Raw genomic sequence first — 26,762 nt, forward strand, 5'->3', positions numbered from 1 at the left:
TCCATCCACGTTGAAGCAAATGGTGGGTATTTGTCATTTCTAATAGCTGAGTAATATTCCATTGTATACATAAACCACATCTTCTTTATCCATTCATCTTTCGTTGGACACCGAGTAAAACATTTTGTATAAAGAATGAAAATTGGGCGCCTGGGTGGCTCATTTGGTTAAGTGTCTGCTTTTGGTTTAGGTCATGATCCTGGGGTCTTGGGATCCAGCCCCCATTGGGGCTCTCTGCTCAATGGGAAGTCTGCTTCTCCCTCTCCCTCTGCCCCTACCCTCTGATCATGCTCTCGTTCACTCTCTGTCTCTCTCAAATGAATAAATTTTTAAAAATATTTAAAATAAAATAAAAATAAAAACAAAAATATTTAAAGAAAACTCAGATGCCAACCATCGTTTTTAAGTACACAGAAACTCAATCACCCCCCTCAGTGGTTTCAAACAGCAGAACCAAAAGGTGATCTTTGGGGATAACACATCTTAGGTGAAAGCACCACATTCCTGCCTCAGCCTCTCATCTGCCAGAATTCCTTGGCAAGGAAGCATTTTCAAATTCAGCTTAGGGCAATTCCTATAATTAGAGCAGCTGGTTAATTAAGAAGTTGGTTCAAACTACTGTTAAATTAACCATTTTCCCCCTTAAATGAAAGGTTTTGGTCAAACTACCAGCGTTTAAACTGCTTAATTAGCCATTTGTTTATGTTATAAAATGTACCAGTTTGAAAGCCTCCAATTTCTAATAAGTTCAACTGAATTCTTCCCTTGCTCCTTGTCATCCAACTGGGTCTCCTGCTGTTGCATTAACATTGCAGCCTCCTAAGAGGAAAGACAATTCTTTTCACTGAAGATACAGAACCCCAGGGTTTCAACAGGAGGCTCTGAAGATCTTTCAATAAGCACAATTATAGGATGTAATCACATATTGACTTTTCCCGCATCACATCCGTTTACTTTATATATGCCAAAGCCAACTGTCCTTCAGTGTGTCTGTTTACTAAACTGGGAATGAAATCCATCAGTCCAGGATAGGGGTAAACATCATCATTTTAATTATTTCTCCTTCGATATTAGAACAGCATTTTTATAGCAGGGTTATGCTGGAGAGAAAGAGGAAAACACTGGGGTAGCCCCAGTCAAGATTAATTACAGGATATTCTCTCCATTCAATAGACGGGACGTCCCTTACACACCACAAGGGCAGGTATACACCCACACCTGGCAAATAGCATACACTCAGAAAATTGCCTTTATGGGGCACCTAGGTGGCTCAGTCAGTTGGGCATCTGACTCTTGATCTTCACTTGGGTCTTGATCTCCAAGTTGTCAGTTTTAGGTAACACACTGGGCTCCACACTGAAAGGTTCTTAAGATATTTTACCAAGATAAGCTGCAATGATTTGGCCTTGGCAGCTACCCACTTTTTTCAAAATCTCTTTTCAAAATTTTTCCAGTTTTTCTAATTATAGTACACTGAACTACTTGGCTTTGAATGTGCCATGTTCCTGATTCCACCTTTTTGCTCATGCTGTAATGAGACAACTCTGTGTTCTCTTCATTTAACCTCTTCAGACCTCTTCATATGTATATCTTTTACTTCTCTCTATATGTTTAAAAACAGTAAGAAAAAGGCAGTCACTACAATCATGCCCACCTTTTAAAGAGAGTAGCTGGGATGGTACCCAGGCCCACAGAGAGTATGGTGGGTAAAGGTAGGCACCGCTCCCCACTCTTTTCTGAAAACCAATGTAATTCAATATTGGAATTTCTGACTTTATGGATATCTCAAAGAATCCATGAAAAATGCTAACAAAACTATGTGCTTTCAAGTAGAATTATCCTGGCATGCCAAGTTTGGTGAATTACCTTGGGCCTTCTAGGCACTGAGATTCCCTGACAACAAATGAAAAATGAGCAAAGGGCAGCCCCGGTGGCACAGCGGTTTAGCACTGCCTGCAGCCCGGGGTGTGATCTTGGAGACGTGGGATGGAGTCCCATGTTGGGCTCCCTGAATGGAGCCTGCTCCTCCCTCTGTCTGTGTCTCTGCCTCTCTCTCTCTCTGTGTCTCTATAAATAAATAAATAAATAAATAAATAAATAAACAAACAAACAAATAATTTTTTTAAAAAAGAAAAATGAGCAAAGAATAAGATAAATGGCCAGTACATATATGAAAATATGGTCAACCATGATGCCTGGGTGGTTCAGCGGTTGGGCTGATCCCACGGGTCCCGGGATCAAGTCCCACATCAGGCTCCTTGCATGGGGCCTGCTTCTCCCTCTGCCTATGTCTCTGCCTCTCTCTCTCTCTCTATGTCTCTCATGAATAAATAAATAAAATATTTTAAAAAAGAAAATATGGTCAATCAACTAGTAATCAAAGACATACAAATTACAAATACAAGGGATGACATGTTTAAACTTATATTACCAAATATTAAAAAAATAACACTTAATATTGATGACTATATAAAAAGGGATTCTCAAATACCAAAGAAGAATAAAATAGCACAATCTTTCTGGAGACGAATTTGGTAATACATATTCAATAGCTTTAAAAACGTCCATTTCTTTTAACCCAAGATTTTGACTGTTAGAAATGAATCCTAAGTAAATAATCAGACAAAGATATATAAGGATACATATCATAGTGTTGTTTACATTGCAAAGTCGTGAAGACAGCTTAAATTTCTCTAAATAGAAAATTGTTTAAGGGTCATCTGGGTGGCCCAACTCTTGGTTTCAGCTGGCGTCATGATCTCAGGGTATGGGGATAGAGCCCTCTGTTGGGCTCCACACTCAGCATGAAGCCTGCTTGAGATTCTTTCCCCCTTCCCCTCCTTACCCCACTCACTCTCAAAAATCTTAATAAAAGAAAACTATTTGAGCAAATTATATTATCCCCCACCTCTCTCTTCAGAAGGATCCCTGCTGGATTTCCTTCAATAGGTCTTACCAGGCCTTTTTGATTCCAGCTTTAAAAACAAAATAAAACCAAAAAATCCTCAGATTTAAGTACCTCTCAAATACTAAAATATACTACAAAACTATATAACCAATATTTTAAAAGGATAGTAATGGCATCAAATATACAGACAAATCAATGGAACAAAACAAAGTTAAAATAATCTCAGATTTTTATGGAAACTTAGTATATGATAAAGATAATCTTGTCAAACCTCTGAGGAGAAGATGGATGTTTCAATAAGTTTGAAACAGTTAACTACACATTTTGGGGAAAACCTGCATCCCTACTCACTTCTCATTCCAGATACATCTCATATATGAAGGGAAGAAAATACCAGAAGATAATATGAAGGATTTTTAAAACTAATCTTGGAATAGAGATCTTTTTAAGCAAGAAACAAAAACCTAGATAGAAATCAAAGTTTAATAAACTTAGCTATATAAAAACATAAAACTTCTTTTCAACAAAAACACAAAAAGTCAAAAGACAGATAACTAGAAGCAATGCAAAGCAGAGATGAAAAATACTAATTTTCTTAATATATAAAAACTACAGGGGCACCTGGGTGGCTCAGTTGTTGAGTGGTTGCCTTTAGCTCAGGTCGTGACCCCGGGGTCCTGGGATGGAGTCTGACATCATGCTCCCTACAGGGAGCCTGCTTCTCCCTCTGCCAATGTCTCTGCCTCTCTCTTTGTGTCTCTCATGAATAAACAAATAAATTTAAAAAAGAACTATATAAAAAAAATTCTTGTAAATTAAAAATAAAAAAGCCAGAAACTCAATAGAAAAATGGGCAAAAAGTATAGACAGTTCACAAGGAAAGAAATAAAAATTGCCAATAAAAATGCAGAAAGACGATAAACTCTCTTAAGAAATGCAAATTATGAGACATAATTTTTTACTACCAAAAATATAAGATATTTTATAAAACCCAGTTTTGACCAGGAAATAGAAATGTAAATTAATGCAACTTCTCTAAAGGGCAATCAGGTGATACTTACCAAAATATTTAATCATAATCATTTGACTCAGCAATTTCAATTCCAGGAATTTAGCTTATAAATGTTTGGGAACAAGTTCACAAAGATGTATTAAGATGGTTGTTGCAGCATTTTTTGAAACAGCAAAAACTCTGAACAACCTAAATGTCCAGCATTAAGATATAGTGATACACACACAGAATATATATGTCCACATATGCATAAAACTTCTTGAGAAATATAAAAGAAACTGCTTTAAGTGGCTATCACTGGGGAGTAAGACTGGGAAATAGAAAATTTGACTTTTTATCATATACCTTTTTGTACAGTTTATATTTATTCTTATCCTATGCACCTATGTAAATGTATTTACAATTCTTACAATTGATAATTTAATAGTAATTTAAAAAAAAATAACTTTCCTCAGAATATATACCAGTTCAAAATAAACTTTGCCTCTAGTTGAGGGTAAGGGATAAGACCAAACTTAGGGAATAAGAGCACTTGAACATCATCTCTTTTTAAAACAAAACAAAACAAAAAATAAAATCTAGCAAAATGTTAGTAATTGTTAACTCTGGGGTTATTTGACTTATTATCTTTTTATACTCTTCCGTATTTTTTTATCTTTCGAAATAAAAAATGTCATTGAGAGGGGAAAAAAAAAAACATAAAATAAAACCTTTCCTGGACCCCACAGTCCTCTCCACTTCCTGTCAATTCTCTCCCCTCCCACTCAAACTTCATAAAAACATTGTGAACAGCTTTCTCTAGCTCCCCAACTCCCATTCACCTGTCAAGGCAAGCTGACTTCCACAACTGGCTTCACCCCACCTGCACAAGAAACTCCTTTCATAAAGTCACCAGTGACTTCCATGTTGCTAAAGCCAAAGAATGTTAAGTTCTTATCTTTTGGGATCTCTCAGCAGCACACAGTTGTAACACCAACATGGTTAACCACTCTTTCCTTCTTAAAACACTCTCCTTTTGACTGACATCAAATTGTACTATGCTGGCTTTTTCCTACCATTTTGGCCTCCTTTTTTTCAACCTCATTAGACATCTCTTTTACCCTCTACTCACCTTTTTTTTCTTAAAGATTTATTTATTTATTTAAGAGAGAGCAAGAGAGAATGCGAGCACATGTACTCTAGCGGGGGGAAGAGCAAAGGGAAAGGGAGAAAGAGAATTTAAGCAGACTCCCCACTGAGCATAGAGCCCCACTTGGGGCTTAATCCCAGGACCCTGACATCATGACCTGAAACAAAATCAAGAGTCAGGCACTCAACCTACTGAGCCACCAAGGCACCCCACTCTCTACCTCGCTTTTATTTTTTTTTATTTTTGATTTGATTTGATTTGATTTGATTTATTCATGAGAGACGCAGAGAGAGAGAGGCAGAGACACAGGAAGAGGGAGAAGCAGGCTCCATGCAGGGAGCCTGACATGGGACTTGATCCCGGGTCTCCAGGATCAGGCCCTGGGCTGAAGGTGGAGCTAAACCCCTGAGCCACCTGGGCTGCTCTCTACCTCATTTTTAAATGTCAGAGTTCTTAAGGGCCTGATCCTTGGGCCTCTTCTCTACTTGTTCTCACATGACGTTTCATTGCCATCACTGCAATTAAAATAGACAATATGATGGCTTCCAAATTTATAGTTTCACCTCAGACTTATATTTTAAATTCAAGATCAATGCATACAATTGTATACAATGGGCTACTTAATATATCCTTCCCACAGGCACTCCAATTAAACATGTTCAAAGCCAGACTCAATATCTTCTCCTTCAAACTGTTACATTTAAGGCAGTACATTCAAAATAATTATACAGATATCTCTCTATTATAGTAGAAATGTATTGACCATGGATCAAGTAAGAAGAAAAAAGATTATAAAATATTATATATCAGACAGAGGGGCAAGATGGTGGAAGAGTAGGGGTCTTCAACTCACCTGACCCCACAAACTTACCTAGATAACTTTCAAAACATCCTAGACACCTATGAATTCGACCTGAGATTTAAAGAGAGAACAGCTGGAATGCTATGGAGAGAAAAGTTTTTGTTTCTAACAAGGTAGGAAGATGAAAAAATAAAATAAAAAAGAATAAAGTTGGGGACAGGAACCACGACTAAGCAGGGCTAAAGCAGAGTGGCAAAAGCCTCCAGGGCAGGAAAGTCCACGTCTAGAGAAGCAGGAACTTTAAAAATCCACACTGGAGTTTTCCCTGATGGAAAAATGCTTAGCAGGGAAATCGGGCAGAATAGCAAGAGGGGCAGGGAAGCCTCAAGATTCCTGGAGTCACTATAAGAGGAGGGCCACCCGCAAACTGTGGTTGGGTATTGGTAAAGGGCTGGAGCACCGCAGCCCCATGGGGCATTTAGGAGAAGCCTGTGGGTTAGGGGAGCTGGCTCCGGAGCTGCCTTTACCCTAGAGGCTGGCAACAGCAGGGTGGCTGTACCCCATTCTCTTCAGGAAAGGCAGCCCCCAGGGGCATGGGTCCAGCGGCACAGGGCCCCGGATCCCCGACCCAAGCAGACAAAGTTGGTGATCCTTCGTTCCCCTTGGGACAGGTGGAAGCATGGAGGGCACAGGAAAGTGAGAACTCTCCTGCCGCTGGGCGCCCAGCAAGCTGTGCAGATCAATGCACCTGCACCTGTCCCCAGGACCATCTAGGCCAGTGCAGACTGGGAGACTGCAGTTAGTTACTCACAGGGAGTGTGACTCCAAGAGCTGGAAATCTGGCCACAGCCATTTTTGCTTTTCCTCTTTGTTTTTTGTTTTGTTTTTTGTTTTTTTGTTTTTTTTAAGATTTTATTTATTCATGAGAAACACAGGCAGAAGGGAGAGACACAGGCAGAGGGAGAAGCAGGCTCCCCGCAGGGAGCCCGATGTGCTTTTCCTCTTTGTTTCACATTGTGCCCGGGAGAGGCAGGGCCTCTAGGGAACAAAGGCCTCACAGGATAAACAGCTCATACTGAGCCCAGCACCTGGCAAGCAGCGGGGCATCTCTGCCCAGGCACAGATGCCTGAGAATCAGCACACCAGACCCTCCCCCAGAACTGCTGGAAGTACAAGGGAAAAGAAAGTTTACTGAACAAGCAGCACTGGGAAGGTCCAGGACTGAGAGAAAATAGTATATAGAACTAGAGGGTCCTTTTTTTTCCTTTTTCCATTACGATGCATTTTTATATCAGACTAAAAATTTCCAATATTTTTTCTCTTTTCCCACATTAACTACAATATTTTACCAGCTCTTCATTTTTAAGTTTTTTCCTTTTTGACCTTCATATTTCTACAATTACATGTCTTAGATATATTTTTCACTTATGGATTCCCTTCAACGTATTCAATTTAATTTTGGTAGATAGACAAGATATGGGTATTTGTTTTTTGTTTTTTTCTGCCTTGTTTTACAATGGTGGAAGTTAGTACCTTCTAACTTCCAACTTCTAACTTCTAACTCCTAACTCTTAACGACCAACATACACCCAGAACCAAGTAGAAAACTGTGTTGGTTCATTCTGTGAGATTTTATTCTCTCTTTCTTCCCATTCTGCCCCTCTCTTTTATCTTGTTTACATTTTGGTGGTCCATATTGGGGCTTTCTATAAGTATTTCTGCTTTATACAAATTTGGGATTGAGCATCTACCAACATACAGAACAAAATACACTCAGAACCAATAGTATCACACTCTAGGACCCCTCAGGTAAACTAAATTCTCTCTCCACTACCACTTCTTCACCACCACCATCCCCCAGCACCCCCTTTTTTTCTTTTTCCTCGTTTCTTTACTTTTTTTTTTTACTTTTTTTTTCTTCTTCTTTGTTTTTGGTTTTTGGCTTTTTATTTTTACTACTTTCTTTTAAAATTTGTTTTTTACTTCAGTATCCTTTTGTTCTGTTGTTCTTTTTCTTTTATTTTCTGGTCTCTGACCTCTTCAGAATCTAGGATGTATTTTACTTAGGTCATGGTTGATATTTTTGACTCAGCCCACTCATTCAGCCACTCTACACTGGACAAAATAACTAGAAAGAAGAATTCACCACAAAAGAAAGAATCAGAAACAATACTTTCTGCAACAGAGTTACAGAATTTGGATTTAAATACGATGTCAGAAAGTCAATTCAGAAGTACAATTATAAAGCTACTGGTGGCTCTGGAAAAAAACTCAAAGGACTCTAGAGACTTTGTTACCACAGAATTAAGATCTAATCAGGCCAAAATTAAAAACAGATTAAACGACATACAATCCAAACTGAATGTTCTAACTGCTAGGGTTAATGAGATGGAAGAGAGAGTGAGTGACATAGAAGACAAGTTGATGGTAAGGAAGGAAGCTGAGGAAAAAAGAGAAAAACAAGAGCCCATGAGGAAAGGCTTAGGGAAATAAATGATAGCTGGAGAAGGAAGAATATACATCTAGTAAGTTTTCCAGAAGAGGCTGAGAGACAGGGAGGACCACAAAGTATATTTGAACAAATCATAGCTGAGAACTTCTCAAATTTGGGGAAGGAAACAGGAATTCAGATCCAAGAGATAAAGAGGACCCCCCCAAAATCAATAAAAACCATTCAATACCTCAACATTTAATAGTGAAACTTGCAAATTTCAAAGATAAAGAGAAAATTCTTAAAGCGGTTTGAGACAAGAGATTCTTGACTTATATGGAGAGAAATATCAGATTAACAGCAGACCTCTCCACAGAGACCTGGCAGGCCAGAAAGGGCTGGCATTATATATATAGGGTACTAAATGAGAAGAACATGCAGCCAGGAATATTTTATCCAGAAAGGCTAATTCAGAATAGAAGGAGAGATAAAGAGCTTCCAGGACAGGCAGAAACTGAAAGAATATGTGACCACCAAACTGGCTCTGCAGGAAATATTAAGGAGGGCCCTGTAAAAGAAAGAAGGAGCCCAAAGAAACAATCCACAAAAACAGGGACTGAATAGAATAGGTAATACAATGACACTAAATTCATATCTTTCAGTAGTTACTCTGAAGGTGAATGGGCTAAATGATCCCATCAAAAGATGCAGGTATTGGATTGGATAAAAAAGCAAGATCCATCTATACGCTGTCTACAAGAGACTCATTTTAGACCTAAGGACACCTCCAGCCTGAAAATGAAGGGCTAGAGAACCATTTACCATTCAAATGGTCCTCAAAAGAAAGCTGAGGTAGCAATCCTCATATCAGATAAATTAAAGTTTACACCAAAGACTGCAGTAAGAGATGAAGAGGGACACTATATCATACTTAAAGGGTCTATCCAGCAAGAAGACCTAACAATCATGAATATTTATGCCCCTAATGTGGGAGCTTCCAAGTATATCAATCAATTAATAACAAAAGTAAAGAGATACTTAGGTAATAATACACTAATAGTAGGAAACTTCAACACGGCGCTTTCAACAAATGACAGATCCTCTAAGCAGAACATTACCAAAAAAACAAGGGCCTTAAATGATACACTGGACCAAACAGATTTCACAGAACTTTACATCCAAATGCAACTAAATACACATTCTTCTCAAGTGCACATGGAACTTTCTCCAGAATAGACCACATACTGGGTCACAAGTCAGGTCTCAACCAATAACAAAAGACTGGGATTGTCCCCTGCATATTTTCAGACCACAATGCTTTGAAACTAGAACTCAATCACAAAAAGAAATCTGGAAGACACTCAAACACATGGAGGTTAAAGAGCAACCTATTAAAAGATGAATGGGTCAACCAGGAAATTAGAGAAGAATTAAAAAGATTCATGGAAACTAATGGAAATGAAGATACAACCATTCAAAATCTTTGGGATACAGCAAACGTGGTCCTAAGAGGGAAATACATTGCAATACAAGCCTCCCTCAAAACAATTGGAAAAAGCTCAAATACACAAGCTAACCTCACACCTAAAGGAATTGGTGAAAGAACAGCAAGTAAAACCTACACCAAGCAGAAGAAGAGAGATAATAAAGATTCGAGCAGAACTCAATGAAATAGAGACCAGAATAACTATAGAACAGATCAACAAAATCAGGAGTTGGTTATTTGAAAGAATTAATGAGATAGATAAACCCCTAGCCAGCCTTATTAAAAAGAAAAAAAAAAAAAAACTCAAATTGATAAAATCACGAATGAAAGAGATCACAACCAATACCAAGGAAATACAAACGATTTTAAAAACATATTATAAGCAGCTATATGCCAACAAATTAGGCAATCTAGAAGAAATGGATGCATTTCTGGAAAACCACAAATACCAAAACTGGAACAGGAAGAAATAGAAAACCTGAACAGGCCAATAACCAGCAAGGAAATTGAAACAGTCATCAAAAACCTCCCAAGACACAAAAGTCAGGGCCAGATGGCTTCCCAGGGGAATTTTATCAAATGTTTAAAGAAGAAATAATACCTATTCTACTAAAGCTGTTTTGAAAGATAGAAAAGAAGGCAATACTTCCAAATACATTTTATGAGGCCAGCACAACCTTGATTCCAAAACTAGACAAAGACCTCACCAAGATACTAGCCAATAGGATCCAACTGTGCATTAAGAGGATTATTCACCATGACCAAGTGGGATTTGTTCCCGGGATGCAAGGCTGGTTCAACACTCATAAAGCAATCAATGTGATAGATCACATCAACAAGAGAAAAAACAAGAACCATATGATCCTCTCAATAGATGCAGAGAAAGCATTTGACAAAATACAGCATCCATTCCTGACTAAAACTCTTCAAAGTGTATGGATAGAGGGAATTTTCCTCAATATCTTAAAAGCTGTTTATGAAAAGCCCAAAGCGAATATCATTCTCAATGGGGAAAAACTGAGAACCTTTCCTCTAAGATCTGGAACACAACAGGAATGTCCACTCTCTCCACTGTTATTCAACATAGTACTAGAAGTCCTAGCCTCAGCAATCAAATAACAAAAAGATATAAAAGGCATTCAAATTGGCAAAGAAGGGACACATGGGTGGCTCAGGGGTTGAGCATCTGCCTTTGGCTCAGGGAATGATCCTGGGATCCACAATCGATTCCTACATCAGGCTCTCTGCAGGGATCCTGCTTCTCCCGCTACCTGTGTCTCTGCCTCTCTCTCTCTCTCTCTCTCTCTCTCTCTGTGTGTGTGTGTGTGTGTGTCTCTCATGAATAAATAAGTAAATCTTAAAAAAAAAACTGGCAAAGAAGTCAAACTCTCCCTCTTCGTAGATGACGTGATACTGTATATAGAAAACCCAAAAGACTCCACCCCAAGATTGCTAGAACTCATACAGCAATTCAGCAATGTGGCAGGATACAAAATCAATGCACAGAAATCAGTGGAATTTCTATACACTAACAATGAAACTGAAGAAAGAGAAATTAAGGAATCAATCCCATTTACAATTGCACTCAAAAGCATAAGATACCTAGGAATAAACCTAACCAAAGAGGTAAAGGATCTATATCTTAAAAACTACAGAACACTTCTGAAAGAAATTGAGGGAGACACAAAGAGATGGTTTGTCTACACCGTCCTTAATGAACCAACCATAGATTACGGCTTTCAGAGGTTGCAGAAAGTGATCCCAAGACATCTGGGTGATCCCGAAAGGTTACCCAAGAAGCCATCTCTGATTTTCAAGGCAGAGTTGAAAACACAAAATGAAAAATGAAGTCATAACATTACGACTATTTTACATTCCATCCCTGTGTGCACCCAAGTCTTGACCACCTCTGAGTTTTATTAACACAATAAAACCTTTTAGACATTTAAAAAAAAAACATTCCATGCTCATAGATTGGAAGAATAAATATTGTGAAAATGTCTATGCTACCCAGGGCAATTTACACATTCAATGCAATCCCTATCAAAATACCATGGACTTTCCCAAAGAGTTGGAACAAATAAGATTTGTATGGAATCAGAAAAGACCCTGAATAGCCAGAGGAATATTGAAAAAGAAAACCAATGCCAGATTTCAAGCTGTATTACCAAGCTGTGATCATCAAGACAGGAGGGTACTGGCACAAAAACCGACACACGGATCAACAGAACAAAATAGAGAACCCAGAAATGGGCACTCAACTCTATGGTCAACTAATATTTGACAAAGCAGGAAAGACTATCCACTGGAAAAAGGACAGTCTCTTCAATAAATGGTGCTGGGAAAATTGGAACAACCACATGCAGAAGAATGAAACTAGACCATTCTCTTACACAAAGATAAACGCAAAATGGTTGAAAGGTCTAAACGTGAGACAGGAATCCATCAAAATCCTAGAGGAGAACACAGGCAACACCCTTTTTGAACTTGGCCACAGTAACTTTTTGCAAGATGCATCTATGAAGGCATGGGAAACAAAAGCAAAAATGAACTATTGGGAATTTATCAGGATAAAAAGCTTCTGTACAGCAAAAGAAACAATCAAACAATCAAACAAACTAAAAGAAACAATCAAACAGACTAAAAGACAACCTACAGAATGGGAGAAGATATTTGCAAACGACATATCAGATAAAGGGCTAGTATCTAAGATCTATAAAGAACTTACTAAAATCAACACCCAAGAAATAAACAATCCAATCATGAAATGGGCAGAAGACATGAACAGAAATTTCACCAAAGAAGACATAGACATGGCCAACAAGCACATAAGAAAATACTGCGCATCACTTGCCATCAGGGAAATACAAATCAAAACCACAATGAAATACCACCTCACACCAGTGAGAATGGTGAAAATTAACAAGACAGGAAACAACAAATGTTGGAGAGGATGTGGAGAAGGGGGAACCCTCTTGCATTGTTGATGGGAATGCAAACTGGTATAGCCCCTCTGGAAAATAGTGTGGAGGTTCCTCAAAAAGTTAAAAATACAGCTACCCTACAATCCAGCAATTACACTACTGGGTATTTACCTCAAAGATACAGATGTAGTGAAATGCCGAGAGACCTGCACCCCAATGTTCATAGCAGCAATATCCACAATAGCCAAACTGTGGAAAGAGCCATGATGTCCTTTGACAGATGAATGGATAAAGAAGATGTGGTCTATATACACAATGGAATATTACTCAGCCATCAGAAAGGACGAATACCCACCATTTGCTTCGACCTGAATGGAACTGGAGGGTATTATGCTGAGTAAAATAAGTCAATCAGAGAAGAATAATCATCATATGATTTCACTCATATGGGGAATATAAGAAATAGTTATAGGGATTATAAGGGAAAGGAGGGGAACTGAGTGGGAAAAATTAAAGGAGATAAACCATGAGAAACTCCTAAGTCTGGGAAACCAACAAAGGGTTGCAGAAGGGGAGGTAGGCGGAGGGGGGGGGTGGTTGGGGTAACTCGGTGATAGGCACTGAGGAGGGCACTTGATGGGATGAGCACTGGGTGTTATACTATATGTTGGCAAATTGAACTTAAATAAAAACAAATGAAAAAAAAAACATTACATATCAGGGTGCCTGGGTGGGGTCGTCAGTTAAGCATCTGACTCTTGCTTTCGGCTCAGGTCCTGATCTCAGGGTCATGGGATCAAGCCCCACATTTGGCTCTAAGCTCAGTGTGAAGTCTGCTTGAGGTCTCTCCTTCTCCCTCTCCTGCTGCCTCTTCTGCTTGAGCTTGCTCCCTCTCTAAAGTAAATAGAGCTTTAAAAAAATTATGTATAATTTGTTTCCATTACTGCAAAACAAAGCAAAAAATCCATCTACCTACCTACTTATCTATCTATCTATGAAGAGAAAAATAGAAAAAGACCTGTTAGGATACACAACAAAATATTAAACAATAATCTCTAGATGATACAATTACAGGTGATTTTTTTATTATCTGTGTTCTTCAGCTTCTTCTTGTATATAAGTGTTTCTTTTCTTTTCTTTTTTTTAAATATTTTATTTATTTATTCATGAGAGACACAGAGAGAGAGAGAGGCAGAGACACAGGCAGAGGGAGAAGCAGGCTCCATGCAGGGAGCCCGACGTGGGACTTGATCCCGGGTCTCCAGGATCACACCCTGGGCTGCAGGCAGCGCTAAACCGCTGCGCCACTGGGGCTGCTCTAAGTGTTTATTTTCCATATTCTTTTTTTTTTTTTTAATATTTTTAAAATGTATTTATTCATGAGAGAGGCAGAGACATAGACAAAGGGAGAAGCAGGAGCCTGAGCGCTCTATGGGGAACCTGATGCAAGACTCAATCCCAGGACCCTGGGATCATGCCCTGAACCAAAGGCAGATGCTCAACCACTGAGCCACCCAGGCGTCCCTATTTCCCATTTTCTTTAAAACGAATGTTTTTCACTTTGATAATAAGATATTCAGTTATTTGTTTTAATCTCCTGATAGGATGCCATATGAAGTTCAGGCCATCAGTTACAAAATTTTCTTGCGTAAATAGTTTAACTTAAGTGTACTCAAGCTTTTCGGTTTAACTTCTCAATTGTAGGAAAGAAAAAGACCATGTTCTACAACACCACTAGGAAATCATCAGACGAATCAACAAGGGAGGACATTCTATAAGATAAATGATCTGACATAATCAAAAAGTCACTGTTATAGGAAAAAACAAGTGGTAGAAATGATTAGATTATCTAGATCAAAGGTGACACAACAGTGAAATACAAAATGTGGAAGAAACTTCATTGGCCTCTGCTTATAAACAACACCCACAAAAGACATTTTTGGGGAAAAAGACATTTTGGGGATAATTATGGAAACGGGTAGAATATTGGATCATATGGGAGCTTTACTATTAATTTTCATGAATGAGATAATGGTGTTCTGGTTCTTTAACAGAATGTATAGAAAGTCCTTATTTCTAGAAATGCATGCTGAGGTTTTTAAATGTGAGATATCATGATGCCCGATAGAGAAAGCGAAATGTCAACAGTTCAATCTAAATGGTGAGTGTTCACTGCAGTATTCTTGGGGAAAAAATTATTTTAAGACTATTAAGCTTCCAAATGGCAAGGACTGTATCCTCTCAATTCTGTATACCCAGCACCTAAAACACATCGTGGTACAATAAATGTCTGTTGAGAAAATGAATAAATTAAAAGAAGCCCATATTTTGAGATGCTGGGCTTTAGGGCTGGTAGAAATGGTGATGCTCTACAAGTTGCTGCCATCTGCTGAAAAAATTAACAGATATAAAATCTTCTGTATTGCCTGGCATATATCAGGTACTCAGTAAATGTTAGTTCCCTTATTTTTTCCCATTCCTTTTCCCCTGATACTCTTTATAGACAAATGACAGATGTCATTAAAATCAAACAACTATTTGGAAATTTATCACATAATAGACAAACCAGAAAGGACAACTAATGGGGTTGAAACAGACTGAATTCATTGAGTTAATCAGAATGAATGGACATTCTTTTTGGACAAAATACTATATGAAAAGCCCTTGCCTAGACTATGACGGACATGAAAGAGAGGTCTGAAATAGTAGCAATCATAACTATAATAACTAACTTTATATATTTTACCTCACTGAATCTTTAAATTCACTGTAGGTTTTACTATAATTGTCCTCATTGTTTTAAGTGAGGAAAGCAAGGCATGGAGAAGTAGCCAAAGGTCACAGTGTAAGTATGTGGTAGAGCTGGGATCCAAACATACTAAAGAGCTCTTGCTCTTAACCACCACTTTCTATTCTTGCCCTTGTCCTATTCCATGTGAAGGGTGGAATGTACTTCTAGCCACTCTTCTCAAAGATATGTTAGGAATCTTTCTAGACAAAATTATTATAGAGTGTTACAGGGTCACTTAAAGCAAGCAGACTAGATAAGGAAGTAACCACATACCTGCAGAACAGATGGGATTTTCTCCTGAAGTCCTGAGCCTAAAAAGAGGGAAAGAGTATGTTGAATAAAATTAGATACCCACATTTAATCTACACAGTAACCAAAACTTGTATGCTTTTCATCAAGGATAAGTCAATGCTAGATATTTCCTTATTCCTTCCTTCCCTTCTTTCCATAAACATCATTAAGTACCTATTATGTGCCAAACATCGTGAAGATGCAAAAATAAGTAAAATGCTCTATATACGGCCTAGCTGGGAGAGAGGTATGTAAACAAATGTGATCCACAATTTCATGCTGATCCAGAACAAACACTTGTTCAAGATTTGATGGAACACCAAGTAAAGTGTGGTCATTCCAACTAGGGGGGTAAAACCATGTGACCTGTGTTTTAAAAATGAAGAACTGTTCTTGATTACTTAGCCTTAAGGAAAAGCATTCTAGGGAAAGGCGTGAAAGTGGTATGCTCTGGGAAGAACAAACAGCTGGGTGTGAGTGGAACTTAAGCAACAGGGAAAAGGCAGATTGGTGAAAGAGATGAATCAAAGGCCACGTTGTGAAGAATCTCACGCTCTCTGCTAAGGAGTTTGATGTTTACTATATATAGGCAGTGGGAAGCTCCTAACAGAGTTTAAGTACAGGGCCACTATGATCAAGTTTTAGAAAGTTAACCCTGGGGTCCCTGGGTGACTCAGCCAGTGAAGCGTCTGCCTTTAGCTCAGGTCATGATCTCCAGGTCCTGGGATCAAGTCCCCTGTCAGGCTCCCCACTTGGCGGGTAGTCTGCTTCTCCCTCTCCCTCTCTCTCCAGCTTGTATTCTCTCTCTTTTTCAAATAAATAAATAAACTCAGAAAAAGAGAAGAAGAAGAAGAAGAAGAAGAAGAAGAAGAAGAAGAAGAAGAAGAGAAAAGAAAGAAAGAAAAGAAAAGAAAGAAAAGAAAGAAAGAAAAGAAAAGAAAGAAAAGAAAAGAAAAGAAAAGAGAAAAGAAAAGAAGAAAAGAAAAGAAAAGAAAAGAAAAGAAAAGAAAAGAAAAGAAAAGAAAAGAAAAGAAAAATTAACCCTGGCAGCGGGCGAGCGATGAATGGGATGAGGTGAGACTGAGGCAAGAGAACCAGTAAAGTGGTCCTTGCAGTAGCCCTGCAAAGAGGACAGAAAGGAAGGAACAGCAATGAGAACAATGAGAGCCAGACTGAATACAGAAGTTAAAGAATATGGAAGAGAATCATACAGCTCTGTTTGGCTCACCAGGTTATCAGATATTTTATTTGAACTCAGCATCCCGCAAAGTTTCAAAACTAAATTGTAGTACAAGTTGGAAACAAGCAGATCTGTGATTAAATGTTGACTGTACCGTTTCCAAACTGTGACCTTCCATATGATCTTTCATATCTCTGTAACTCAGTTATCTCATCTCTTTAAAATGCAGATAATAATAGTATAATCTCATGGGACTGAAAATCTATCTTAAACTCTCTGAGCCAGTTTCCTTTTTTGTAAAATGACAAAATCTATATTTGTCCTGTAATGTTTTTGTAAAAATTAGAGAGAATGTGTAAAATAGTTCTATAGTAAGCATGGTGCTATAGTAGTACTTACTGAATAGTCGTCTGATTAATGATGGGAAAATAGATTAAGATGGAAAAGAAATCATAGGAGAGAGGTTTCAATAAATGTAAAGGATTAAAGAAATCATGCAGGCTCATAAGTGCCATGCGATCCAGGGAGATATATAATTCATTGTTTTATATCATATGGCTGCCACACGTAAGACACTCAGTGAATATCTGCTGAATAGAGAAATAAATTACCAAATACCATTCATTACCACCTAGAGAGAAACAGTAGGGGGTAGCAAACTGTATATGCAAGGCAGTGGAAAAAAAAACTTGGGTTTGAATCCTAACTCCAACTCATATTAGCTATGTCATCTTAGAGCAATTAATTTACCTCTCTGGACCTCAGTTATTTATGTATAAAATTAAGATAATAAGACCCATTTCACCAGGTCACTATGAGGATCTATTCATTCATTAAACAAATACTTATTAAATGCCTAATATGTGCCAGACACCATTCTAGGCTCTAAGGATACAGCAGTAAACTAGACTAACAAAATCCTTAGGTACATAATGCTTGTATTCAAGGGGGTGGGTGGGGAAGACAATTTAAGTAACCATACATATACCTATATATAAAATGTGTCAGGTGGTGATACCTGCAATGAAGAAAAATAAAGCAAGGTAAGGAAATAATAAAGACTGATGGAGGGAGAGGACACTATTTTACATAGGGTAGTCAGGGAAGACCTCTCTAATGAGATGATATTTGGGCACAAACCTGAATGAAGTGAGGGGATCAAGCCATATGGATATCTTTCTTTAGAAAAAATTTTAATGGGCAGCCCAGGGGGCTCAGTGGTTTAGTGCCACCTTCAGCCCAGGGCCTGATCCTGGGGATCCAGGATCAAGTCCCATGTGGGGCTCCCTGCGTGGAGCCTGCTTCTCCCTCTGCCTGTCTCTGCCTCTCTCTGTGTGTCTCTCATGAATAAATAAATAAAATCTGAAAGAAAAAAAAGAAAAAAAGAAAGAAAGAAAGAAAGAAAGAAAGAAAGAAAGAAAGAAAGAAAGAAAAGAAAAGAAAGAAAGTTTAAGATTTATTTATTTATTTTAGAGAGAGTTCATGTGTGTGCAAGCACATAGGGGCAGGAGCAGAGGGAGAGGCACAGGCTCCGCGTTGAGCGTGGAACCCTGAGCATGTAACCAATGTGGGTGGGGCTCGATCACACGACCCTGAGACCATGACCTGAGCCACAATCAAGAGTCTGACGTTCAACCAAGTACCCAGGCACCCCTAAATTTTTTTAAGTAGGGTCCACCCCCAATGTGGGCCTTGAACTCCCTGCTTAGCAGGGAATCTGCTTCTCCCTTTCCCTCTGCCCTTCCTCTGCTCCTGCTCTCTCTCTCTCACTCTCTCAAATGAATAAATAAAATCATTTTTAAACATTTTAAAAAATAAAAAGAATCATTTTGATTTTATTGTGAAGGATAAAAGGGAAAAGCAAAAGCAAGGGCCTAAGTTAAGAGGCAGGAGGATGGTAGTAAAGAAGATTAGAAGGAGCTGGTCTCTAGTAGTTTAGCAAAACAGAAAGCATGAGACCTGAAACTGGAGGTGACAAATGATTTTACTCTGTCTATATTTCAAAAGTAGAGCTGAGAGGATTGTTAAAGAATTGGATGTAAAGTGAGAGAAATAACAGTGTCAAGGATGACTCCACAGACTTTGGCCTGGGCAACTAGATGAATGGAGTCATCATTTCCTGAGAATGGGGAAAAAGCAAAATGGCAGGGGAGTTAATACCCGAGATGCTCAGTAGACATTTAAGTGGAGATGATGAAAGAAAAATGATGGATGAAATACCCAGCAGAATGCAAATATTAACTATATTTAACCATTGTTATTAATATCCTTACCTTAAGAGAAAAAAGGCTTGCTTAAAAATGGTATCGGTCCTCAGACACAGCATCTATGGCAAAATAGTCATGTTAGAACAATCTTAATTATTCATAGCCTTCCAAGCACCTCTTCAGAAAGAGGCTAGAAACCCAAAGTAAACAATGCAAAAAGGGCCCCCAAATGCTCTTGTCTAGCAAAGAAGCTGTCCTTCAGTGAATCCTGAACATGAAGACAAATCAAGGTCTTCCACATTCTTATTCTACCCACTACAGAAAATGCTAAAAAAAACAGAAGTCCCCCATCCATGCTGCCTTTTTTTTCCCCTTTATTTTCCCTTTCTAATTTGATCTATTTTTTTTTCTTATATCAATCAACAGTTATGCATCTGCCAAGCACAGGCACTGTGGCAAAGGACTTAAACCATTCCCTAATTCTCAAAAGACTGCAAGACAATTTCACAGATGAGACTACTGAGGCTCACAGAGTTTATATTCCAAGAAATTATGGCTAATAAGTGTCTAAGAGGACTGTTTTACTCCACAAAAAAGTGTGCCTCTGTTACAGCACACTGTCTTAGTAATGATAATGACATCAATATCAACAAAACAATAATAATGAGAGGAGGCAGTAGCAATGGCAGCTTTCCTAAGTTTCCACCCTCCCTTTCTTTCAAACTCACTCTGCCCTGCTGGCACCCACTAGAAACAACAGTGGAATAGCTTTACTAAAGGAGTGTTTAACATAAAGGTCTTTTTATAAAGCAATTAGGTAATAAATTCTAAATATCCTAAGGCCCCATAACATGAAGAGAAATTCCTATCCTCTAATGGTAACAATTTAATCAATATGTATATCATATCAATATCAAACAATCCTTTCAATATGTATATGTTAAAATCCTATTACACAAAAGAAAGTCTGAGAAATTGTCACAGACAAGAGAAGCCTAAGGAGACATGATGACTAAATGTAATATAATATTCCAGATGGAATCCTGGAACAGAAAAATGACATTAGATTTTATAAAATGAGGGCAGCCCAGATGGCTCAGCGGTTTAGCTTCGCCTTCAGCCCACGGCCTGATCCTGGGGACCCAGGATCGAGTCCCATGTCAGGCTCCCTGCATGGAGCCTGCTTTTCCTCTGCCTGTGTCTCTGCCTCTCTCTCTCCTGAATAAATAAATAAAATCTTAAAAAAAAAAGATTTTAAAAAATGAAAGAAATACGAATAAAGTATGGACTTTAATTAGTAATAATTATTAATTTCAGTTCATTATGAAAAGCATACCATACTAATGTAAGACAGTAATAGGCAAAACTGGATATGAGGTATATGGGAATTCTCTGTACTATCTTTGCAACTTATCTGGAATTCTTTTTTTTTTTTTAAAGATTTATTTTTATTTATTCATGATAGACACACAGAGAGAGAGAGAGGCAGAGACACAGGCAGAGGGAGAAGCAGGCTCCATGTCGGGAAACCGATGTGGGATTCGATCCCGGGACTCTGGGATCGCGCCCTGGGCCAAAGGCAGGCGTGAAACCGCTGAGCCACCCAGGGATCCCCATGTAATTCTAAAACAATTCTAAAATAAATATTATTTTTAAAAAGGCTATTATATGCCAACTACTGTGCTGAGTATTAAAGGGAATATAAAAACAAAATGTAACAAATAGACAAACTTTGAAAATATTATGCTAAGTGAAAGAAGCTAGTTAGAAAGAGAAAAATACTGTATGACTCCATTAATATGAAATACCCAGAACAGGCAAATCTATAGACAAAGAAAATAGATTAGTGGTTGATTAGAGCTGGAGGGTTTGGGGTGGTAGGGATGACAACTAAGAGATAATGGAGTTTCTTTTTGGGGTGATGAAAATGTTCTGAAATTGATTGTAGTAATGGATGTACATTCTGAGTATACACACACACACACACACACACACACACACACACACCTGTAATCTCTAAGCCCAATGTGGGGCTCAAACACGTGACCCTGGGATCAAGAGTCACATACGCTCCCATACTGTACTGACTGAGCCAGCCAGGTACCTCATACTTTGAATATATTAAAAGTCATTGAATTATATATTTTAAATGGGTAAATATATGAATAGTATCTCAATAAAGCTGTTCAAAAAAATGTAAGCACAATCCCTATCCTGGAGGAGTTCAAATGATTGGAGATACAGAAATACACCTGTATTAAACAGCTAAACAGAACCACAGGTATTATAGGATTTAAGTCAAAATAGGTGGTATGAATAATAAGCACCTCTGGCAGGAAATTCAGGTGGAAATGGCCAGGAGAAGTTTTTAGCTTTTGGAGTGTTATGTCTGTAACACTGAGCACATTGAGAATGTGCTCAGTCATGAACATTCTCCTCAGAAAAATACATACAAGCATGAATATCCAAAAGTTTGCACACTACTTAGGGAGATTCACTGGAACTCTTCAAACACCCATACATCACTATGCTAAACAAAAACTCCTCAGGGGCAAGGGTCATGTTGTATTCCTCTCAGGTACATTGTAGACATTCAATCAAGATTTGTTTTTGTAAATAAATAAATGATTAGAAAGTGAATGAGTGATAATCATGGCTACCATTTATTAAGCATCCACATCTATTTTGTTGAGTACCTACCATATATCTAAATCATAATTCCCTTACAGAATATTATTATTCTGTATTATTATCCCATTTTACAGTTGAAGAAATGGAGATTAAATAAGTTACCCAAAGTCAAACAGCCACTATTAGAATTAGCATAGGATCTTAGGATTCTCTGACTCTAAAGTCCATTAAGTTTCCCACTATTCAACACCCTCTCTCAAATCTGTTAGTGCTTAAGAAACCAGCGGGGGGGGGGGGTACCCCTCAGTGGCTCAAGTCAGTTAAGCAACCAACTCTTGGTTTTGTTCAGGTCATGAGCTCAGGGTTGTGAGATCAAGCCCTGCGTCTGGCTCTGTGCTCAGCATGGAGTCCGCTTGAGATTCTTCCTCTCCTTCTCCCTTTGTCCTTCCCCACTACACCTTCGTGCCCTCTCGCTCTCTCTCTCTCTCCGAAATAAATAAAATAAATATTTTATTTTATTATAAAATAAATATATATTCTGTTCACTCATCTCTATTCTGTTCGTCATGGTTGATAGATCTTGGGACTGGAGGAACCTTAGACTCATCTATTCTAACTCCAGAGAGGGGAAGTACTGGCAGAAGTACTGGCTAGTGGCTGGAGCTCCTGTCTTCTGGGACTCCCTGTTGTCTTCCCTGCCTTTTATGCCAGCCAATATTAGGTTAAGCATACTGTACGCATAATTACAAAGTCCTTTAGTATCCAATTTAATTGCAGTTTTTAGGATCATCTATGCATTTTGCCCTTCCTTCCATCTATTCATATCATTTCCAATCTTCTCTTCATTCTCTGGGATACTTTTCCTAAATTTGCTCAAGCTTTTCCCTTCCCCCTCCTCAATTTTTTTTTAAACAGTTTATTTATCTGAGAGAGAGAGAGAGAGAGAGAGCATGAGTGAGGCAGGACAGAGGGAGAGGGTCTGAGCCGAAACCAAGAGTTAGATGCTTAACCAACTCCGCCACCCAGGCACCCCCAGAATATATTCTTAAGTAGGTCACTTCATACAGAAGAGGAACTGAATGGGAAGAAAGATCTAGATGACACTGATTTTTTCCCTCACGTTAATCACTCAGATTTCTCAGTCTCTACAAAAGCAAAGGATTTAATTATCTAAAAGCCAGGCTTAAGGGTTGACAACTTTCTGGAAGACATTCAAATTGTGGTGTGAACTCTCCATTTCAGCTCTGGGAAATGTGCTTCCTCTCCCCTGCAATGCTCGGCATTATTTATCAGAACAAAAGTAATCTATTTTGGGACTATATCCACAAATACCCACTCCCCCCAGTCAGCAAATGAAGAGCAGCTATAGCTCTGCAGCAAATAAAGAGGGTGGTGACGTTAGTGAATGAATGAATGAACAGGGACACAGCTGCTGCAGTGGGTTACAAAAATACTTGTGCCGTGAGCTCGGGAGCCAAGAACAGAGGGACTGCACAGCTACTAAAGACTGAAGTCATGAGGCCAATCTAGACCATATGACTAGCTTCACACACCAGAACCCTTAGGTGAGTGGAGACAGTAGTGAGTCAGGGGCCCATGAGGCAGGCAACTAAAAGCTGTTTTACAGGTATTAACAGAATACTTTTGTTTATTAACAAATATTTAAAATGGCAGTTTCTACCGCTTACTGAGTATATCCCTTGTGCTAATCACTTTACACATACTATTTCAGTTCATCTTTACACTACTCCGATAGAGACATAATTGAGACAATTGTGTCTATTTTACAGAGGAAAAATGAGAGGCTTAGGAAAATTGTCCAAAGTTATAGGTTTGATAAGAGGTGCCAAGAATTCAAACCCACGGCTGACTGAATCCAAACCCCATGTCTTCCAGTCTACCACACGACCTCTCAAAAGAGTAATACCAATTCATGAAATTCATATGCTAATAATAATAGTATCAATAATCCTACCATTTGTTGAGCACCTGCTATATGCCAAATATCATTTCCTTAAATCCTCACAACCGTTCCGTGAGGTAGGTTTTTCTACTCATTTTACTGTGAGGAAACTAAAGCTTGGAAAGGTGAATCAGAATGCCCAAAGCACACAGCTGGCGAGTGGTCTTCTAGCTGACCTTTTCCCAAGTTCTTTCAAAATTGCTTTTGTTAATAGTTTTCCCTTTGGTCTAGATCTCTTCTTAATATGTTTAATATGTTGAGTGTCAAAGTCTGTCTTTGAACTAAGTCTTTATGGCAGTTAAGAGCACAGGTTATATATAGATTCACACAAACATGGGTTTGAATATCAAAACTTCCATTTTAATAGTTGTATGATCTTTGGCAAGTCACTAAAGAAATACTTGGCCTTGTGTACATATGATTTAATTTACATGAAATGACAAGAACAGACAAATCTATACCCACAAAGCAGATTAGGGGTTATGTGGGGATGAGCAGAGGGATGAATGAGGAATGACTGCTTATGGGTTTTTTTTCGAGTAAAGGAAATGTTCTGGAATTAGATAGTGATGATAGGCTGCCCAACTTTGTAAATGTACTAAAAACCACTGAATTTTCCATCTTAAAAGGGTGGATATTATAGTATGTGAATTATATCTCAATTTTTTTAAAAAGAGCTTTCTGCCTGTGGACACCACCAAGTAAACATTGTTAAAGTTTCCTCTCCCACCACCGTCATATCTAAGTCAGTCTCCCAAAGAGCCTGCGCAGCCGTGGAAGTTCTTCACTGGAGGCTTGAGCTTTGAAACAATGGATGAAAGTCTGAGAAAAGTCTGAGAAGTCATTTTGAGCAACGAGGAACCCTTACGGACTGTGTGAATATGAGGGTCCAACCACCAAGCACTCCAAAGGCTTTAAGTTTGTCACGTATGCCATTGTGGAAGAGGCAGATGCAGCCATGAATGCAAGGCCACACAAGGTGGACGGAAGAGTTGAATGCCACTGTGGAAAAGGTAGATGCAGCCATGAATGCAAGGCCACACAAGGTGGATGGAAGAGAACAAAAGAGAGCTGTCTCAAGAAAAGATTCTCAAAGATCTGGTGCCCACTTAACTGTGAAAAAGATTTTTGTTGGTGGCATTAAAGAAGACACTGAAGAACATCATCTGAGAGATTACTTTGAATAGTATGGGAAAATTGAAGTGATTGAGATCATGACTGACTGAGGCAGGGGCAGAAAGAGAAGCTTTGTTTTTGTAACATTTGATGACCATGACTCTGTAGACAAGACTGTCATTAAAAAATACCATACTGTGAATGGCCACAACTGTGAAGTAAGGAAAGCCCTATATAAGCAAGAGATGGCTAGTGCTTCATCCAGCCAGAGACTAAAGTGGTTCTGGAAACTGTGGAGGTGGTTTTGGTGGGAATGACAACTTTGGTTGCAAGGTAACTTCAGTGGGGTAGGTGGCTTTGGTGGCAGTCGAGGTAGTGGTGGATACGGGGCAGTGGAGATGGCTGTAATGGATTTGCTAATGATAGAAGCCACTTTGGAGGTAGCGCAAGCTATAACTTTGGCAATTACAACAATCAATCCTCAAATGTTGGATCCTAAAAGGAGGACATTTTGGAGGCAGAAGCTCTGGTCCCTATGGTGGTGGAGGCCAATACTTTGACAAATCATGAAACCAAGGTGACTATGGTGATTCCAGCAGCAGCAGCAGCTGTGGCAGTAACAGAAGGTTTTAATTACTGCCAGGAAACAAAGCCTAGTAGGAGAGGAGAGCCAGGGAAGTGACAGGGAAGCCACAGGTTACAATGGATTTGTGAATTCAGCCAAGCACAGTGGTGGCAGGGCCTACCTGCTACAAAGACAAGTTTTAGACCATACTCATGTGTATGGGCAAAAAACTTGAGGACTGTATTTGTGACTAATTGTGTAATAGGTTATTTCAGTTTCTGTTCTGTGGAAAGTGTAAAGCATTCCAACAAAGGGTTTTAATGTCATTGTTTTGTTTTGTTTTGTTTTGTTTTGTTTTGTTTTTCCACACCCATGCTTTTGATTGCTAAATGTAATAGTATGATCATGAAAGAAAGGAAGGAAGGAAGGAAGGAAGGAAGGAAGGAAGGAAAGAAGGAAGGAAGAAGAAAAGAGAAAAGAGAAAAGGAAAGAAAAAGAAAAGAAAAGAAAAAAAGAAAAGAAAAGAAAAGAAAAGAAAGAAAAGAAAAGAAAAGAAAAGAAAAGAAAAGAAAAGAAAAGAAAAGAAAAGAAAAGAAAAGAAAAGAAAAGAAATATCTGGCCTTCTAGCATAACTGTTAGATTGTATTTCTAGGCTGCAGCTGAGCTTTGCTAAGCCCTGTATCCTACCTTCCTCCAGGGCTAAATTGTTTCAAAATAACTGTGGTTACCTAAAATGTTAAGTCTAATCCTCTACCATCTCCCCAAGCCTCATCCCCATATTTCTCTGCATACCCTCCCTTGATCCAAGCCCCACTGCTTCCCTCCCTCCCAATTTCATCTGGGCTCTCCGGAACTTCAAATATATTCTCATTTCAGGGCCTTTGTGCATATTCTCTCTGTTCTCTCTGTTTAAATTCTATCGTTCTTTTTTTTTTTTTTTAAGGATTTTATTTATTTATGAGAGGCACAGAGAGAGGCAGAGACATAAGCAGGCTCCCCACAAGGAGCCCAATGTAGGACTCGATCCCAGATCCCGGGATCACGCCCTGAGCCGAAGGCAGACGCTCAACCGCTGAGCCACCCAGGCGTCCCAAATTCTATCATTCTTTAAGTCTTAGTCATGTAAAATCCTCAAGAAAACTTTCCTTACTGCTCAGATTTACTTGGATCCTGCTGTTATACACTTACATAGCACCCAGAATATTTATTTTGGGGCATTTATCACAATTAGTTATATGTAGTTATAGCAGTTATATGTTTAGCCTGTCTCTTTTGCTAAGAACACAAGTTCCATGAAGACAGGAAACTGCTACATCCCAACATCTA

The 26,762-nt window shown here is 38.7% G+C and overlaps 1 protein-coding gene across 8 annotated transcripts in view; it reads right to left on the reverse strand.

Moving 5' to 3' along the window:
• The window catches only part of MRPL48 (mitochondrial ribosomal protein L48), a 69,293-nt gene that overhangs the window by 33,173 nt on the left and 9,358 nt on the right, over nucleotides 1–26,762 (reverse strand). For 2 of the 8 annotated variants that reach the window (XM_038568682.1, XM_038568683.1), the window contains 4 exons: nucleotides 19,228–19,280; nucleotides 17,943–17,972; nucleotides 15,757–15,794; nucleotides 5,921–5,962 (listed from right to left, as the gene is read on the reverse strand). In XM_038568682.1, the coding sequence (XP_038424610.1) occupies nucleotides 5,921–5,962; nucleotides 15,757–15,794; nucleotides 17,943–17,972; nucleotides 19,228–19,280 (163 nt within the window). The remainder of the gene's footprint in view (nucleotides 1–5,920; nucleotides 5,963–15,756; nucleotides 15,795–17,942; nucleotides 17,973–19,227; nucleotides 19,281–26,762) is intronic. The other 6 variants (XM_038568684.1, XM_038568685.1, XM_038568686.1 and 3 more) reach the window with 3 other exon arrangements.

This window comes from Canis lupus, chromosome 21 (assembly GCF_011100685.1).
Source record: "Canis lupus familiaris isolate Mischka breed German Shepherd chromosome 21, alternate assembly UU_Cfam_GSD_1.0, whole genome shotgun sequence".
NCBI lineage: Eukaryota > Metazoa > Chordata > Mammalia > Carnivora > Canidae > Canis > Canis lupus.